The 19,190-nt window shown below is 46.2% G+C and overlaps 1 protein-coding gene across 2 annotated transcripts in view; it reads left to right on the top strand.

Moving 5' to 3' along the window:
* The window catches only part of LOC145339079 (sorting nexin-27-like), a 113,974-nt gene that overhangs the window by 55,757 nt on the left and 39,027 nt on the right, over positions 1-19,190 (top strand). For both annotated transcript variants that reach the window (XM_080183510.1, XM_080183511.1), the window contains exons 2-3: positions 280-511; positions 3,120-3,312. In XM_080183510.1, the coding sequence (XP_080039636.1) occupies positions 280-511; positions 3,120-3,312 (425 nt within the window). The remainder of the gene's footprint in view (positions 1-279; positions 512-3,119; positions 3,313-19,190) is intronic.

Raw genomic sequence — 19,190 nt, 5'->3', positions numbered from 1 at the left:
GAACCATGAGCAACAAATGGTTCTCATTTTAATGGTGTTAGTTTAGAACTATGTGGTGAATTCCCCACCTCTCTTTGAACAATAGAATGGGATCTCTTACATCCACTTAAAGAGGCTTGGGTTTTGTATCTCATTCAGAAGATAGCACCTCTGACAGTGCAGCACGATTTTATATGCTGAAATTCTGATTTTGGACCGCTGTGTGTGTTACCCACAGTGTGTCCCAGTTCCTCAGTGTCTTGCATAAGTTTCTAATGATGCTGTCCGTTGCCTCCCCAGGAATGGCGTCAATGTGGAGGGAGCGACCCACAAACAAGTTGTGGACCTGATTCGGGCTGGAGATCGGGAGTTGATTCTGACCGTGCTATCCGTCCCGCAACAAGAAGCCGATCGGCTCGATCCTGGTGATGACTCCTCCGGGAACATCTACTACGACTACAGTGAGAAGCGGGCGGTGCCAATCTCTATCCCGGGCTACAAACATGTTGAGCGGAATGGGGAGAAATTTGTGGTGAGTAATTCAGATCTTTGACCTCGTTTGCCATTGCTTTTGGGGAAAAGTCCAGCACTAGATTTGGCCCCTTGATGTTGTGCAGTGCTGACAAGACTGCCCATCACTATATGGCGGCACAGTAGTTAGCACTGCTGCCTCCAGGGACCAGGTTCAATTCCAGCCTTGGGTCATTGTGTGGAGTCTGCATGTTCTCCCCAAGTCTGTGCAGGTTTCTTCCGAGTGCTCTGGTCTCTTTCCACGGTTCAGAGATGTGCTGGTTAGGTTGATTGGCCATGCAAAATTGACCCTAGTGTCAGGGGGCTCAGCAGGGTAAATGTGTGGGATTATAGGAATAGGGCCTGGGTGGGAATGTGGTTCATATAGACTCGAGGGGCCAAATACCTCCTGAACTGTAGGGATTCTATACATTCTATGCCTAGTTAACCTCAGAGGCACCAGGGACTGGAATCAAGTGCAAGTCTGACCAGATATGATGTTGGTGAGTCAGTCAAAAGGAAAGAGCATTTATTGCTGTAATAGGCACTTCCGCAATCTGGGGACTACCCAACCTGCATTACTGCCAGTAAAGTACTTTTTGAAATGTTGCAATGGAATGGGAAACAGCCAGTTTGCGCACAGGAAGAATTATGTGACAACCCAAGCAGCTTTCATGCTCAGGTTGTGTTGGTTTTGTTTTACCAGATTTGTTTTGTCCAATTTTGCAATAGAACTGTGACGGAAGTTGAAATTGTGGCATCAGCTAACTTGTGGCTTCACGGATGCTGCGATTGTTAACCATCTGCTGAAGGAGTTTTCATGAGCCTTTGTTACTCAGCATCCAACTGATTAGTAGATCTGGCAGCATCTGTGAGGAAAGAGAAGAGCTGATGTTTCAAGTCCAGATGACCATTTGTCAAAGCCCTTTTAGCTCAATGTCAGCTCTTTTCTCTCCTTAGAGATGCTGCCAGACCTGCTGAGATTTTCCAGCATTTTCTCTTTGGGTTTCAGATTCCAGCATCCGCAGTAATTTGCTTTTATCCAACTGGGGATTGTTGAACACTTACTACCTGATGCCTCTGCATTTCCATCACGCTCACATCCGGAGACACACCATGGTCACTTTGTGGAGTGCAAGAATGATTGGCAGCAGTAGGGGGAAAGGGTCAAGGTTTTCAGAAACATTTTTAAAAGTAGGGAGAGATTTTTGGGATGGAAATAATAGACTCACTGACTCCAGAAGCGTGCAAGAGTTTAGAAAACCATCTTTTAAAAATTAGTTTATGGGATGTGAGCGTCGCTGGCAAATCCAACCGATGTTGTCCATCTGTAATTTCCCTCAAAGGTGATGGTGAGCTGTCTTCTCAAACTGCTGCAGTCCATGTGGTGTAAGCATGCCCAGTAAGAAGTCTCACAACACCAGGTTAAATTCCAACAGGTTTATTTGGTAGTAAAACCCACAAGCTTTCGGAATGCTGTTCCTTCGTCAGGTGAGTGGAAAGCTCTGCTCACAAACAGAGTATATAAAGGCACACACACAGTTTACTGAATACTGATTTAGAATGTAAGTCTTTCCAGCTAATCTGCCATTTGCTACCAAATAAACCTGTTGGACTTTAACCGGTGTAGGGAGACTTCTTACTGTGTTTACCCCAGTCCAACATCTCCATCGTGTCGGCATACCCACAGTGCTGTTGGGGAGGGAGCTCCAGGAAGTTGACCCAGTGACAATGAAGGAATATAGTTTAAGTCAGGATGGGGTGGGGGTGGGGGGGGGGTATCATTGCAGGTGGTTTTTCCATGTATCCGCTGCCCTTGTCCTTCTAGATGGTGGAGATTGCAGGTTGAGGGTTGAATTAAATGAGTTTACTTCTGATTGAAGATGGAAGTACTTGTATATATGATCACTCCACAACACGTTACAACTGCCTCTGCAGTTCAATGGTATTGCAGTGTAGTAAGTCTGGCAGCCAGTTCACACTGCAACAGCCATGAGATTTGTAGCTAGACATCTATTTGTTTTAATGATGCTTGAGGAGAGATACCCTGCTGCACTCATTGTGTCAGGAGGTAATTTGTGAAAGGACAGACATGGCCTCGGTTTAGTGTTATATCTGTAAGATTGCACCTCTCTCTGCAGCCCTGTCCTCAGTGCTGCACTGGTGTCAGCCTGGATTCTGTGCCCGAGCAATGGGTGCAGGATTTCAGTCCATGACCTACTTGGACCAATGTGCTCTCGATATTTAAAATACATTTATTTTATTGGTGTCACAAGTAGGATTACATTAACACTGGAGTGAAGTTACTGTGAAAATCCCCCAGTTGCCACACTCCGGCACCTGTTCGGCAACACCGAGGGAGATTTTAGCACGGCCAGTGCACCCAACCAGCTCATCTTTCGGACTGAGGGAGGAAACCAGAGCACCCAGAGGAAATCCACAAAGACACAGGGAGAACAGGCAGTCCCCCAGGCTGGAGTTGAACCCGGGTGCGTGGCGCTGTGAAGCAACAGTGCTAACCACTGTACCGCCGTGCCATCTTACATACATGAAAAAAATGCAATATATTTAAACAATTTTTTTTAATGTGTTGCAACAACCTCCAGCCACTAATGCTGCTTTCTGTTTAGGTGTTCAACATTTACATGGCTGGACGCCAGCTCTGCTCTCGACGCTTCCGCGAATTCACCATCCTTCACCAGAACCTGAAGAGGGAATTCTCCGACTTCCATTTCCCCAAGCTCCCACGGAAGTGGCCCTTTTCACTCTCGGAGCAGCAGCTGGATGCCAGGCGGCGAGGCCTGGAAGAGTATCTTGAGAAAGGTGAGCTTGGCACTCTGTCTACTACAGGTTATACTGCTATTTGTGTAAAGCACCTTTACCGCAGGGAAAGCTGCCTGTGCTATGGAGATAATGAGCACACAGGAGTTGTAGTTGGGAAAAGGTGTGTGTGTGGCCCAGGTGAATGTTCGTGGTTGTGTCAAATAGGTGGTTGTGTGGGGTGAAGATGCACCACTGGGGGCACTGGTGAAAAGAAAATGGCATTCTGCCATTAGGGCAGCATGATGGCACAGTGGTTAGCACTGCTGCCTCACAGCACCAGGGACCTGGGTTCGATTCACGGCTTGGGTCACTGTGTGGAGTTTGCACATTGTTCCTGTTATTGCTTGGGTTTTGTCCGGGCGCTCCAGTTTCCTCCCACAGTCCAAAAGATGTGCTGGTTGGGTGCATTGGCCATGCTAAATTCTCCCTCAGTATACCCAAACAGGCACTGGAGTGTGGCAACTAGGGGATTTTCACAGTAACTTCATTGCAGTGTTAATGTAAACCTACTTGTGACACAAATAAATAAATTCTTAGTGTGCCATGGTGGAAAGAAATCGTGCTGGGTGAAAGCCTTCACTCCGTACCTGACTCCGTGCTGTGTTTCTGAAATAAAAAAACGATGCTGGAAAATCTCAGATATGACTGCAACTTGAGAGAGAAACAGTTAATATTTGGAGTCCAATGTGACTTTCTGAAGAGGAAGTATATTGGACTCTGTTTCTTTCTCTCAGATGTTGCCAGACCTGAAATCTTCCAACATCCTTCTGATATTATTTTAGATCCAGCATCTGCAGTATTTTCCTTTTGTGTTTTCCTACCTGCTCTGCCAAATGCCTGTCACTGATACTAGCATTGAAGTTTGTGTTTGCGTTGGGTTGTTCATCGGGCATTGACTCTGGTTCAATGGGTAGCACATTCTCCTCTGGGCCAGTATCAGACTAATGTTTGTGGAATCGCTCAGCTCTGTCATAGTTGTTGCTAATGCTGTTTGGCACCCAGGTAGTCCTGTGTTGTAGCTTCACCAGGTTGACGCCTCATTTTTGGCTGTATCTGGTGTTGCTCTCGTGTGCCCCCCGCACCCTTCATTGATCGCCTGGCTTGGTGGTAATGGTAAAGTGGGGGATATGCCATGGTGTACAGATTGTGGCTGAGTATAGTTCTGCTGCTGATGGCTCACAGTGCCTCATTGAATGTCCAGTATTGAGTTGCTAGCTGTTTGAAATCTATGCCATTTGGCACGGTGATAATGCCACACAACACGATGGAGATATCCTCAACACGAAGACAGGACTTTGTCCACAAGGACATGCAGTGTTCACTCCCACCGATGCTGTCATGGACAGATGCGCCTGTGGCTGGTGAGGGTGAGGTCAAGATTGTTTTACCCTCTTGTTGGCTCCCTCACCATCTGCCACAGTCCCAGTCTAGCAGTGATGTTCTTTAGGACCTGGCCCTCTCACTCTGTGATGGATATTCAGGTCCCACCATCTAAAGTGCATTCTATGCCCTTGCCACACTCGGGAGACATGGTGGCACAGTGGTTAGCACTGTTGTCTCACAGCGCCAGGGACCCGGATTCGATTCCCGGATTGGGTCACTGTCTACGTGGAGTTTGCATGTTCTTCCAGTGTCTGTGTGGCTTTCCTCCGGTTTCCTTCCACAGTCCAAAAATGTGCAGATTATGTTGATTGGCCATGTTGAGTTGCCCCTTAGTGCCAGGGGATTAGCAGGGTAAGTATGTGGGGTTACAGGAATCGGGCTTGGGTGGGATTGTGGTTGGTGCAGACTCGATGGGCCAAATGGCCTCCCTCTGCACTATAGGGATTCTATCATGATTCTTTCTCCAAGTCACATTGAACATGGAGGAGTGATTCATCCACTGAGGGGCAGATGGTATGTGGTAATCAGCAGGAGGTTTCCTTGCTCATGTTTGACCCGGTGCTGAGAGACTTCACGGGGCCCAGAGCTGATGTTGAGGGCTCGCAGGGCAACTTCCTTCTGACTATATACCACTGTGCTGCCACCTCTGCTGGGCCTGTCCTGCTGGTGGGAGAGGATATACCCAGGAATGGTGATGGTGGTGTCTGGGATGTTACCTTGACAGTATGATTCCATGAGTATGACTGTCAGGCTGTTCTGAACCAGTCTGAGGGACAGCTCTCCCAGTTTGGGCAAAATTCCCCAGTTGTTAGTAAGGAGGATTTCGCAGGGTCAACAGGGCTGGGAATCATAAATCCCGACAGTGCAAAAGAAGGCAATTTGGCCCATCAAGCCTGTACCGACAACAATCCCACCCAGGCCCTATCCCCATAACCTGTTAATTCCTCTAACCTACGCATCCTGTAGCATTTAGCATTTTTGGAGTGTGGGAGGAAACCGGATCATCTGGAGGAAATCCACATGGGCATGGAAAGGGAAGTGCAAGCTCCACACAGACAGTGACCCAAGCCGGGAATTGAACCCAGGTCCCGAGTGCTGTGGGGCAGTGGTGCTAACCATTGTGCCACTATGCCGCTGGTGTCGCTGTTGTTTCTGGTGTCTAGGCTGATACTAGGTGATCCATCCAGTTTCGTTCTTAATGTTTTTTTTGTAATGGTTGAATACGGCTGTGCAGCTTATTAGGCCGTTTCAGAGAGCGCTTAGGAGTCAACCACGTTTCTGTGGCTCTGAAGCTGCAAGATCAGCATCAATAATTGGGCATATTCAATATAGATAAGTAATGAAGCAGCGGGAGGATTGTAGATTGACTTGAGAGGTTGTCAGCAAGTATTTACAGATGACAGATAACGCTGTGCAAATTCAGATCATTGAGGATGTCATTGAGTTAGAAGATCAGGCCTCAATAGACTTCATGCACCACATGTTTGATACGTTACTTACCACATAGAAAATGGCAAAATGGAGAGGTATGGGATCTGGAGGGCAATGGAGGTTTCAGTAGTTGAGTCAGATGATACGACGCGTGGCTGTGGGGGTGTCAGTTCCATGGAGAGGTGGCTTAGTGAAGTTACCTTGTGGGTTGGTTCTTGGCTGTAATTAAGCTGGCTGATATTCCACTTGGGGAGGGACCGTAGATTGTCAGGAGCAGAAATAAAAAGAAATGGAAAATGTGGCAATATTCAGGAGGCCAGGCAGCGTGGGTGGAGAGAGGAACCAGCAGTCACCTTTCAGATCAATGACCATTTGGACATTACTGCAAAGATTGGGAGAAGTTGATGACTTTGGCCAAAGGAGAGAGGATGGTGAAACTGGGAGCAGTGCAAACTGGACAAAATGGATGAGTGCTATGTAGAGGAAGACCAGATTGCAGAGGGATCAGCAGGTTTTAGCAGATAAGTCGATGACAAGGGAACCATTCACCTCAGGGCAGCAAAAGCCTCGCCATTTAACATTTTATATCCAATAGATTGAACCTTTGACCGGGCAGTATTCCTTTAGTGCATCTTCAGAGATTTACTGCAGCAATGGTGGCTTGAGGGGACAGAGGTCTTGTGTTTTTTTTCATTCATTCATTGGATGTGTGTGTCACTAATGAGGTCAGCTGTCCTTAATTGCCCTCGAAGATGATTCCTTGAACTGCTGGAGTCCATGAGGTGTAGGTTTACCCATGTCATTATTAGGCAGTGTGTTCCAGGATTTTCACTTCACTGTTGCCATGTTATGTAATTCTGGATGGTGTGTAACTTAGAGGGGAGCTTGAGGGTGGTAATATTCCCATGCATCTCCTGCCCTCCTCCTAGGTGGTAGAGGTCATGGATTTTGAAGGTGCTCTCGAAGGAACCTTGGTGAATTGCTGCAGTGCTGTGGATGGCATGGTGACACAGTAATTAGCGCTGTACTCTCAGCGCCAGGGACCTGGGTTCAATTCTGGCCTTGGGTTACTGCCTTTGCAGAGTCTGCACATTCTCCTCATCTCTGCGTGGATTTCCTCCGGGTGCTCCAGTTTCCTCCCACAGTCGAAAGTCTTGCAAGTTAGCTGGATTGGCCATGCTAAATTGCCGCTTAGGGGGACGAGCAGGGTTAATGCATTGGGTTATGGGGATGGATGGGATTGGGGTTGGTAGAGACTCGATGGGCTAAATGGCCTCCTTCTGCACTATAGGGATTCTATAATATTGTATGTGGTACACAATGCTGCAGCTTCATGTTGATAGTGCATAGGGTGAAAATCAAGCGGGGCTGCTTTGTCCTGGATGGTGTTGACCCTCTTGCGTGTTGTTGGAGCTGCACCCATCCAGGCGAGTGGGGAGTATTCCATCAGCTTCTGACATGTGCCTTGTGGATAGTGGACAAGGCTGAGTTGTCCTTGCAGATGGTAGAAATGACCATGCTATATTGAGCAGTGTGCCATAACTTCACAGTGAAAGAGGACAGAAGATTAAAAAGTGGATTTAATAAACGGGAATGGTCAGAAAGACCGTTACTGCAAGAGATCATTTCTGGACTTTCCGATGCCATGGGGCATTAGCAGGACTAGATAGGGTAGACGCAGGGCGGATGTTCTGACGGTGGGGGAGTCCAGAACCAGAGGTCAGAGTCTGAGGATTCAGGGTAGACCATTTAGGACGGAGATGAGGAGACGTCTTTTCACCCAAAGAGTGGTGAGCCTGTGAAATTTATTACCACAAGGAGTCGTTGATGCCAAAACATTGAATATATTCAAGAGGCGGCTGGATATAGCATTTGGGGCGAATGGGATCAAAGGTTATGGGGAAAAAGCAGGATTAGGCTATTGAGTTGGATGACCAGCCATGATCGTAATGAATGACGGAGCAGGCTGGAAGGGCCAAATGGCCGCCTCCTGCTTCGATCTTCTATGTTTCCATGTGTTATCCATTGTGAGTTAGCTTTGTGAATGGTGTCACAGGATGTTACTGTGTCAGTTTTGTTAAGATGATATTTGACTTTGGACAACTTCTGTCGAGCTGTTAATGGACTGACCCCTGTCCTGCCAGGGGAAAGTGACCATTGAAAGATCTCTTTCTATCAACCTTGTTGCTGTGCCAAGGAGAGTATGTGAAGATTCAGTCAGCAATACTTGTTCTGAAAGACATGAGTTTCCGTGCTGTGAATGCGTGTTTGTGTCGATTATCAAGGGACGTGGGGAGTGTTGATGCTATCAGGCTACAGGCTGCAAGAAAATGCAAAGATGAATTTTGATGAGATTTGATTTGAAGTGACTGTATTCTTCAATGACTACACAAGCATTCTTCATCTTAGTGCCATACACAGCTCTTAAGTGCTCTATTCTATGCTGCAATAGAGGGCATGGTACAGTATGGTTGGATATCTTTTTATCTTAGAAATTTAACATTGACAAAGCTGTTCTTTGTCATGTTTTTCTCTCATTGAGGTTTGAACTCCTCTGATTATATCCAACCTCCAGCTGGTCAGTGTAACAGGAGGATGTGCAATAAGCTGATTATAATGCTGCTTTCCTTTCCCTTTTTTTTTAATTTCGCACCTCATCTCCGTAGGTGTTTTCTCCAACTCCTGCTGGAATCGATCGTGAGCTACCCGGTTATTTTATTTTCCCCTCTGTGCAGAAAGCTGGCTGCCTGGAGATGCTTTAAACTTGCCAGCCTGTGGCACATTGCACACATACCAACGTTGCAGATTTATCTGATCAATGAGACCCGGCCTCTTAAAGTTGCAGAGAGCAAGTTAGGACCTGTCCCAAGTGAATCTGTAGGGTGTTGCCCACCGCAGTGGCTGGTGGAGTTTAAATCCAGTTAATAAAATCTGGAATCGGAAGCTAGTCTCAGTTGCGGTGACCGTGGAACTATCACTGATTATCGTAGAAGCCTTTTTTTGGATCACTAATGTCCTTTAGGAAAGGAAATCATGGAATCCCTACAGTGTAGCAGCACTGACCACAATCCCAACCAGGCCCTATCCCTGTAACCCCACATATTTATCCTGCCAATCCCCCAACACTAAGGGGCAATTTAGCATGGCCAATCCACCTAACCTCCCATCTTTGGGAGGAAACCAGAGCACATGGAGGAAAACCACACAGTCATGAGGAGAACGTGCAAACTCCACGCAGACAGTGACCTGAGACCGGGACTCAAACCTAGGTACCTGCCGCTGTGATGCAGCAGTGCTAATCTGGTCTGGCCTACGTACGTAACTGCCCTCTGAACTGGCCGAGCAAGGTGCTTTGTTTAAGGGCAGTAAATATTTGCCTCGCTAACGCTGCCCGTGTCCCATAAAAGAATAAAGAAAACAAATTGCAGCAGTAATAGTATCATAGAGCAGCAAACATCGTGAGATTTAAGATGATTTAAAGAGCTTCCCATGTCTACCTGTTTCCTTTAAGTGTCCAGGCATAACCTTAAAACCAGAACTCAGGTATTCAAGCATGATGTGGGTGACACAGTGGTTATCGGTACAGTATTGATGGACCAACCGGCTTCCTTCTGCAGTTTGGAATTCTACGATTCTACCATGTCAAGGATTACTTCTGGAATCTTCTCAAAAAAATCTGTTGAGGACAAGCATTGGAGGTGGATGTGGAATTGGTTGAAAATTGAGATTGTCTATAAAAAATCTATCAAAGTAGTGAAGGTTATAAAGTTAAATTTAATGGCTGGTGTTATGGTGCAGGACAGCTGCCATGATGTACTGGCAAATGAATGGCGTAAGATTCGAGAGGCGAAATGGCTCCCTCCTGCTCTTATGTTCTGAATGCACAGAAGGACACAGCCAAATACTCCAAAAGAATTCAGATCAGGCATATTTATGCAGGGGAACTTGTAAAATGCCCAAATAATCCCGTTGGCAAACATCTTTGCATATGCCCATCACACTAGGACGTGGATTAAGCAAGGAGTCAACATTGCAACACTTGACCATCCGAGAATAAGTTGTCTCAAGCATTATGCAGGTTACCTTCATAAGGCGCCTCTATTATCTGAAGTCACTTGTCTAGTGTGAAGGTAATAAGAAAACTCTGTGGCTTGGTATGACTGCTCCTGGGAAGTGTTACCTGGAACCCCAGTATAGGTTTTTGCATTCATAGAATTGCAACAGTGTAGAAGAGACCATTCAGCCCAGTGAGTGTATACCGACTTTTTGTCAGAGTATCTCACCTGGGCCTAACCTCCCATTGTATCCCCATAACCCCACATATTTCCCATGGCTAATCCATCTAACCTACCCATCTTTGAATACTAAAGAGGGAATTCAGGCTGACCCATCCACCTAACCTACACATCTTTGGACTGTGGGAGGAAAACGGAACACCCAGAGGAAACCCATGCAGACACGGGAGAAACTTCGCACATGGAATGTGCAAACTCCATTTATGTCTCAAGAGTGAGTGGGATGAGGAGAGACAAACCAAGAAACCCTGTATCTACAATGGTTGGGAAATTAATAGGTTCATCTGTGAAAAAGTTGTCCAAATGCTTTTGGAAGAAAATTACCTCAGTTGTTCGTCAAAGAAGATTTTTCAAAATTGAGCGAGGAGTCGCTATCGGCTGAAATCTCTGAAGGTGTCGGTGTCGGTGTCGAAAAGGAATCAAACACAGGGTTAATAAAGAGGAAACTGCCTAAGCCATGCCGAACCGTGATGGAGAAAGCAGAGCAACACTTGGGGGCCATGATCACCACATCAACTAGAGACTAAACTGACAGGATGTCAGGACAAGCCACAGCCTGGTTTGAGTTTTGAGTGTGGTCTGAAGCTGAAGCTGTCCTTTTGAAGCATGTCAAGAGCTTGGGTGCCATGGAATGTTGCTTCAGGGCAGTGTCCCTGTTTCGTGCTTGTGAAATCTGGTGCAGTTATCCAGGGCATTAGTCTGGCTAATTATTGTTGGAAGCTTGAAAAACAGAGCAAGTGCATGTGTTACTGCAGCCCAGGGAAAGCTGTGTTGGCTTGTTTCTTGTACAGGTTGAACTGAGATTTCCATTCTGTGCAATTGAACACTTCTCACTTAACCCAGTGTAAGTATCAGTCACTGTCACATCGTGCCTTATTTTATGTCTCAAGTAGGCTTACATCAACACTGCAATGAAGTTACTGTGAACGTCCCCTTGTCGCCACACTCCAACGTTTGCTTGGGCACACTAAGGGAGAATTTACCATGGCCAGTGCACCTAACCAGCACATCTTTGAGTCTGGGGCCAGGGGGGACCAGAGGAAACCCACGGGAGAGAGTGTGCAGACTCCGCATTGACCGTGACCCAAGCCAGGAATTGAACCCTGGTCCCTGGCACTGTGAGGCAACAGTGCTAACCTGCTGTGCCGCTCAGACCAATGTGCATAGTAGGAAATTGGGACCTCCCATTGTGTGCAGTTTAATGGAGCTGATCTGGGAGGTTATAAATGTGTAATGGGTAATCTAATGCTGAGTTGTGGGAGAGAACAGTCTTGTTACATTGGGCCAGGGAAGATGAGGAAGGAATGAAGCATTGGTCAGGGAAGTCACCATTATCAGAAAGAAATGGAGTCAGAGGTTTACAGCATAGAAACAGACCCTTTTGGCCCAACTTGTCCATGCTGCCCAGCTTTTACCATAAAGCTAATCCCAATTGCCCACATTTGGCCCATATCCCTCTATACTCATCTTACCCACATAACTGTCTAAATACTTTTCAAAAGACAAAATTGTGCCCATCTCTACTACTACTCTGGCAGCTCGTTCCAGAAACTCACGACCCTCTGTGAAAAAATTGCCCCTCTGGACTCTTTTGTATTTCTCCCCTCACACCTTAATCCTATGCCCTCTCGTTTTAGACTCCCCTACCTTTGGGAAAAGATGTTGACTTTGCAGCTGATCTGTGCCCCTCATTATTTTATAGACCACTATAAGGTCACCCCTTCAGCCTCCTATGCGCCAGGGAAAAAAGTCCCGGTCTATTTGCCCTCTCCTTATAACTCAAACCATCAAGTCCTGGAAGCATCCGAGTAAATCTTTTCTGCACTCTTATTAGTTTAGTAATATCCTTTCTATAATAGGGTGATCACAATTGTATTCTGAGTGTGGCTGTACCAATGTCTTGTACAACTTCAACAAGACGTCCCAGCTCCTGTATTCAATGCTCTGACCAATAAATGTGCTAAGTCGTCATCTTCCTGTGGTTTCTACTCCTCACCCCAGCGATCACCTGATTGTCATAGTCTCGTTGAATAGTTAGCAAATTAAACCATAGATCAGCTAAAATGACTGCAGTTTCATTTAAGATGCAGAGATGCTGGCGTTGGACAGGGATGGGCACAGTCTCGCAACACCAAGTTAAAGTCCAACAGGTTATTTGGTAGCTCGAGCTTTTGGAGCGCCGCGACTTCATCAGGTGAGCAGTGCTCCGAACATTCGTGTCACCAAATAACATGGAGTTTAATTTAAGGAAAGGATCTCGTTGTAATAGCAACAGATTTCCGGAGTGAGGCGACTTCTTGTGAGCTGTCCCCAGCATAGCCTCAAATTCAATCTTTTGCTCTTGTCCTTCGCTCTTAAAACTGAAGCCTAATTCTCTTGAACGACATTATATTCTGCATCCTCACCTTTCCTTCTCCCCTTTGTACTCTATGAATGGTATGCTTTGTACAGTGCACAAGAAACGCTTTTCTCTGTATCCCAGTGCATGTGATGATAATAAATCAAATAAATATTTGCTTGCAGAGCTTACGTTCTGCAGGTGCCAGAAGAAGTCAAGAAATATTTTGAGTTGGCAATCTTGTAACAGAATCCACAGGATTAGAGTGGTCTGTATAACTCGGTTATTAAAAAAAAATCAGGTCCGAAATGTCTGGAACTGTTGACCAGCAAATTAATTCCAGGCATCATCTTCAAAAGAATTATTGTAGAATCTGTTGGGTGAAGACTTTAGGTGTAACTTAAGAGTTGAGTTGCATTGATATTTGGGTGGCACGGTAGCACAGTGGTTAGCACTGCTGCTTCACAGCTCCAGGGGCCTGGGTTCGATTCCTGCTCGGGTCACTGTCTGTGTGGAGTTTGCACATTCTCCATGTGTCTGCGTGGGTTTCCTCCCACAGTCCAAAGATGTGCTGGTTGGGTTGATTGGCCATGCTAAAGTTGCCCCTTACGTGTCGGTTCGAGGGATTAGCGGGTGAATGTGTAGGGATATGGGGATAGGGCCTGGGTGGGATTGTGGTTGGTTCAGACTCGATGGGCCGAAGGGCCTGTTACAGCACTGTAGGGCTCTATGATTCTATATCAGGTCTAACAGTGGTGAGCACTGCTGCGTTACAGCTCCAAGGGGCCTGGATACGAGCTCGGGTCACTGTCTGCGCAGAGTTTGCATGTGTCTGCATGGGTTTCCTCCAGATGCTCCGGTTTTCCCCCCTCAGCCCAAGATGTGTGGGTTAGGTTGATTGGCCATGCTAAATTGTCCTTAATGTCAGGGGGGCTAACAGGGTAGATATGTGGGGTTATGGGGAAGGGCCTGGGTAGGATTGTGGTTGGTCCAGGCTCGATGGGCCTAATGGCCTCCTGCGCTCTAGGGATTCTGTGATCCTATTTTATGATTCTAACAAGCTTGCATTATATCAGTGACTACACTCTAGTGTTTCATTGACTAAAATGCTTTGAACCATCTCGGAGTGATGAAAGGTTCATGTACAGTTCTTTCTCTGAACTACTGTATTATTGTCAGTCTATGTAAAATCCTAGCTTTTGGTTTTTTCCCTTCATTGTATGTCTATCCTTTGCATACAGTGTTTCACATAATGTTGTGAGCAAGTGTAGTAACAAAATGGTCACGTGAAGACCATAATGTACTCCCTACGTGGATTATTTTGTTAGAAACAGTGTATTTATAATATGTGGACATAGCTAAATAGTCCGAAAGATGTGCTGATTGGGTGCATTGGCCATGTGAAATTCTCCATTTACCTGAACAGGCGCCGGAGTGTGCTGACTAGGGGATTTTCACAGTAACGTCATTGCAGTGTTAATGGAAGCTTACTTGTGACACTAATAAATAAAATGTTAGTCACATGCTATCACGAGACAAGTGCAGTATTCTGGTCTTCAAAGCATTAAAACATTTTTGCACTTGAGATGGTGTTGAAATCGAAGCTGAGGGGTCAAGTCAGCAGGAAGTTTGGCAGTGGTTAGTGCTGCTGCCTCATAGCTCCAGGGACACGGGGTGGGGGGGGTGAGTAAAAATGAGTTCATTATTGTTGCAAGCTATAGTGTTAAGTTAACAGTGATTACTTTGTTTAATTTTGTCTTGTATAAATAAGGTGATTTGTGTTTAAAAACATGAAATCTTGTGACGTAGTTGTGTGGGTTAATTGCCAGGTGTTGAGATTTCTTCTTTAAACATTAACAGTAATGAGCAGGATTGCAACAAAGAGAAATAGTCATGTGGCAAAATGATTATTGAGGTTAAGATTATAAACCAGCTCAAGGGTTAGTTGGCTGACCTTCCAGAGAGAAAAGGGATTGAGACATGCAAGATAAATTGGAGAAAATCAAAGAAATGTCAATACTTTGCACCCCATTATAACCCCACCCCTGCTAAACCCCCTAACCCACGTATCTGGTCACTAAGGGATAATTTAACATTGCCAATCCAGCTAACCAGCAGGTCTTTTGAAGTGAGAGGAAACTGGAGCACCCAGAGGAACTGGGTAGCACAGTGGTTAGCACTGCTGCCTCATAGCTCCAGGAAACTGGGTTCGATACCTGGCTTGGGTCACGGTCTGTGTGAAGTTTGCACATTCCTCCCCTGTCTACGTCGGTTTCCTCCGGGTGCTCCGATTCCTCCCCACAGTCCAAAGATATGCAAATTAGGTTGCTTGGCCATGCTAAATTGCCCCAGGTTGCATAGGTTAGGGGGATTAGCAGGGTAAATATGTGGGGTTACAGCGTTAGGGCTGAGTGGGTTTGTTGTCAGTGCAGAACGGCCTCCTGCATTGTACGAATTCTATGAAACCCACACAGACCAAAGCGAATGTGCAAACTCCACACAGTCACCTGAGGCTGGAAATGAACCTGGGCTCCTGGCGCTGTGAGGCAACAGTGTTAACCACTGTGCCACCCTTGTCATATACAGTGGGGAAGGTTTTATGGGCTCCTGTGGAGTGAGGAAGGGGTGGGGTGGGAGTGGTTGGAGGAGTAAAGGTCACCGTACACAAGCACCTGACTGGATCTCGAATTAGAATTGTAGAGTCCCTACAGTATAGAAGAAGGCCATTCAGCCCATTGAGCCTGCTCCAACAACAATTCCACCCAGACCCTATCCCTGTAATCACGTATTCACCCTGCTAATCCCCCTGCCACAAAGAGGCAATTTAGCATGGCCAGTCAGTCTAACCTGCACATCTTTGGAGTGTGGGAGGAAACTGGAGCACCAGGAGGAAACCCATGCAGACCTGGGGAGAATGTTCAAACAGTTACTCAAGGCTGGAATTGAACCCAGCTCCCTGACACTGACCACTGTGCCACATGTGCTACGCTTTTGCTTTTTAATACTGCTAAACACAAGAATGGCGTGTCATGGACATATCTGTAATAATCCATAAATCACTGACGGTATATTGCCTCATTGGGATCAAATGACCTTTGCCCATTGCTGTTTCCTCCAACTTGGATTCCCTGATGTCATCAAAATTAATCTGTTCGGTTGATTTGTATTAGTTTTGGTAGCCCTACAAAAACAGCAGTCTATAAACCCAAAAACTCCCCATTTCAAACTCTGTGTCATGACCCTTTTAATAAACTAGGAGGCTGCTCTCATTCTTTCATCTTACACATTTCCACTACAGAATAGTGAACCATCTGGCAAGGTCACAGGGTGAACACTCCTTCAGAACAGTAACCAGCTTTTGCTCACCTGAGTGGTAATCACCATAGACTCACTACAGTACAGAAGAAAGTTCATTGGATATGCACTAACTCTCCAGTAGAACACCCCACTTCAGCCTTATCCCTGTATTTCCCTTGCTAATCCCCTCCAACCTACACATCGTGGGTCCCTAAGGGGCAGTTTAGCATAGGCAATCTATCTAACTTTCGCCTTGTTGGACTGTGGAAGGAAACTGGAGCACCTGGAGGAAACCCATGCAGGCACGTAGGATGTGTAAACAGCACATTGTCACCCAAGCCTGGAACTGAACCTGGATCCCTGGCACTGAGGCAGCAGTGCTAACGGTTGTGCCACCATGCTACCTAGTCATATATAGTGGGGAGGGTTTTGTGGGCTCCTATGTGGGGTGGGGAGGGAGGTGGGGGGAGAGAACACATAGCCGTACCTGAGCGAATCACAATTTTGAGTCCAAAGTTTTATAGAATCCCTACAGTGTAGAAAAAGGCCATTTGGCCAGTCAAGTCTCTTCAATCTCAATCTCACCCAGCCTCTATCCCCATAGCCCCATGTATTAAACCTGCTAGTGCCCCTGACACTAATGGGCAACTTAGCATAGCCATTCAACCTGTCCTGCACATCTTTGGACTGGGAAGAAACCACAGCGCCCAGAGGGAGAATGTGCAAACTCCACAAAGACAGTGACCCAAGCCAGGATTCGAACCTGGGTCCCTGGCACTGTGAGGCAGCAGTGCTAACCACTGTGCCACCATTGCTGGGACTGCCTGGAGTGAATTTGGAACCTTTACCTTGTGATTCAGAGGTGATAACGCTGTCAGAACCAAAGGCTTGCTCGCAACACAGGGGTTGGGAAGAGTACTATTCTTTAACTCACTTGAATTGTGACACGTTTGTACTGATGCTGTCTAGATTCAGCAAAACTAGAGATGATTGTGTAAATCTCTCTGTCAGTCATGCTTGCGGACCACATTGCTGCAAGTGATTGAAGTTGTTTTACATTATTCTGTAGCTGTCTTCCATTTAATGTGTTTTGGTGGAGTTAGAATCCTATTGTCTTATCAGGACGCTTTGCTGAATGAAAACCATGCCTGTCCTGCCTCCAACTCGTTGGCAAGTAATCGCTCCGAATAGAGCTTCCAATCTTGATTTATCATTTGATTTATTATTGTCACATGTATTAGTATCCAGTGAAAAGCATTGTTTCTTGCCTGTTATACGGACCAAGCATACCATTCATGGAGAAGAAAAGGAGCGAGTGCAGAATGTAGTGTTACAGTCATAGCTAGGGTGTAGAGAAAGATCAACTTAATGTGAGGTAGGTCTATTCAAAAGTCTGACAGCAGCAGGGAAGAAGCTGTTCTTGAGTCAGTTGGTACATGCCCTCAGATTTTTGTATCTTTTACCCGATGGAAGAAAATGGAAGAGGGTATGTCCAGGATGTGTGGGGTCTTTGATTATGTTGGCTGCTTTTGGCAAGGCAGTGAGAAGTGTAGACAAGTCCATAAAATATAGGCACAGAATTAGGCCACAGCAGGTCTATTCCACCATTCAATCATGGCTGATATTTTTCTCATCCCCATTCTCCTGCCTTTCCCCATAATCCCTGATCCCCTTATTAATCAAGAACCTATCTATCTCTGTCTTAAAGACATTCAATGACCTGGCCGCCACAGCCCTCTGTGGCAGAGAGTTCCACGGATTCATCACTCTCTGGCTGAAGGAATTCCTCCTCATCTCTGTTTCAAAGGATCGTCCATTTAGCCTGAGGTTGTGCCCTTTGGTTCTAGTTTTTCCGACTAGTGGAAACTCCCTATGTCCACGCTATCCAGGCCTTTCAATATCCTGTAATTTTTAATAAAATCCCCCCCCTCCTTCTAAAATCCGAGTACAGACCCAGAATCCTCAACCGTTCCTCATACGACAACCTCTTCATTCCAGGGATCATTCTTGTGAACCTCCTCTGGACCCTTTCCAAGGCCAGCAACATCCTTCCTTAGATATGGGGCTCAAAACTGCTCCAAATGGCATCTGACCAATGGATGGAAGGCCGGTTTGTGTGAGGAGTTGGGCTTTGTTCACGTTTTTGTCGTTTCTTGCGATCTTGGACAGAGCAGGAGCCATACCAAGCTGTGCAACAACCAGAACGAATGCTTTGTATGGTGCAACTGTATAAGTTGGTGAGAGTTGTAAGACATACCAAATTTCCTTAGTCATCAGGGAAAGTTGCTTTCAGCAGTTGAATTGTTTCTGTCAGACAATGCTGAATAGAGGTTTAGACACTTGTCTCTGCACCTGAGAGGGGGTGGGTGGCTTGCCTTGCTCCAGGCTGACCAATCATTCAGTGAAGGCAGCATTTGTATGGGTTGGGGTAAAGGGGCTTTTTAATTTTGTTGACGTTGCCTTTCTCCAGTGGTAATGAGACTTGGGGATTGTGCAGTTTGACCATTTATCCCTGAGCTCAAGTGTATTCACTTGGCTTGGAAAACCTCATTCTCCACTATCCTAGATCTGGAAATGCAACGTGATAGGAAGTTTGCGCATGAACACATCTGCCAATGTCATTATTGTAAGGAGCATGGCACCTAACAGGCTAACTAATTGGTATAGCAGCTGAAATGTGTATTGAAAGAATATTCGCCCCAATATAAGGAAACAGCAGAAAAGACTCATCTTGCACAGGAATCTGCCTTTGTATTGCCAAGTTTGTATTGCTTTGCCCTCTGAACCTGAAATAAGAACATAAGAACATAAGAAATAGGAGCAGGAGTAGGCCATCTGGCCCTTCGAGCCTGCCCCGCCATTCAATAAGATCATGGCTGATCTGTCGTGGCTCAGTTCCACTTTCCCGCCCTCTCCCCATAACCCTTAATCCCCTCTCTTATCAAAAACCCATCAACCCGCTTCTTAAAAATATTTAGCGAGGCAGCCTCCACCACTTCAACGGGCAGAGAATTCCAGAGATTCACCACCCTTTGAGTGAAGAAGTTCCTCCTCAACTCCGTTCTGAACTGCCCCCCCTTTATCTTGAGGCTGTGCCCCCTAGTCCTACTGTCTTTTTTGAGCGGGAAGAGTCT

Source organism: Carcharhinus amblyrhynchos, unplaced genomic scaffold (genome assembly GCF_965287045.1).
Source record: "Carcharhinus amblyrhynchos unplaced genomic scaffold, sCarAmb.v2.hapA chromosome_317, whole genome shotgun sequence".
NCBI classification, from domain to species: domain Eukaryota; kingdom Metazoa; phylum Chordata; class Chondrichthyes; order Carcharhiniformes; family Carcharhinidae; genus Carcharhinus; species Carcharhinus amblyrhynchos.
This window is presented reverse-complemented; position numbering and strand designations above follow the sequence as displayed.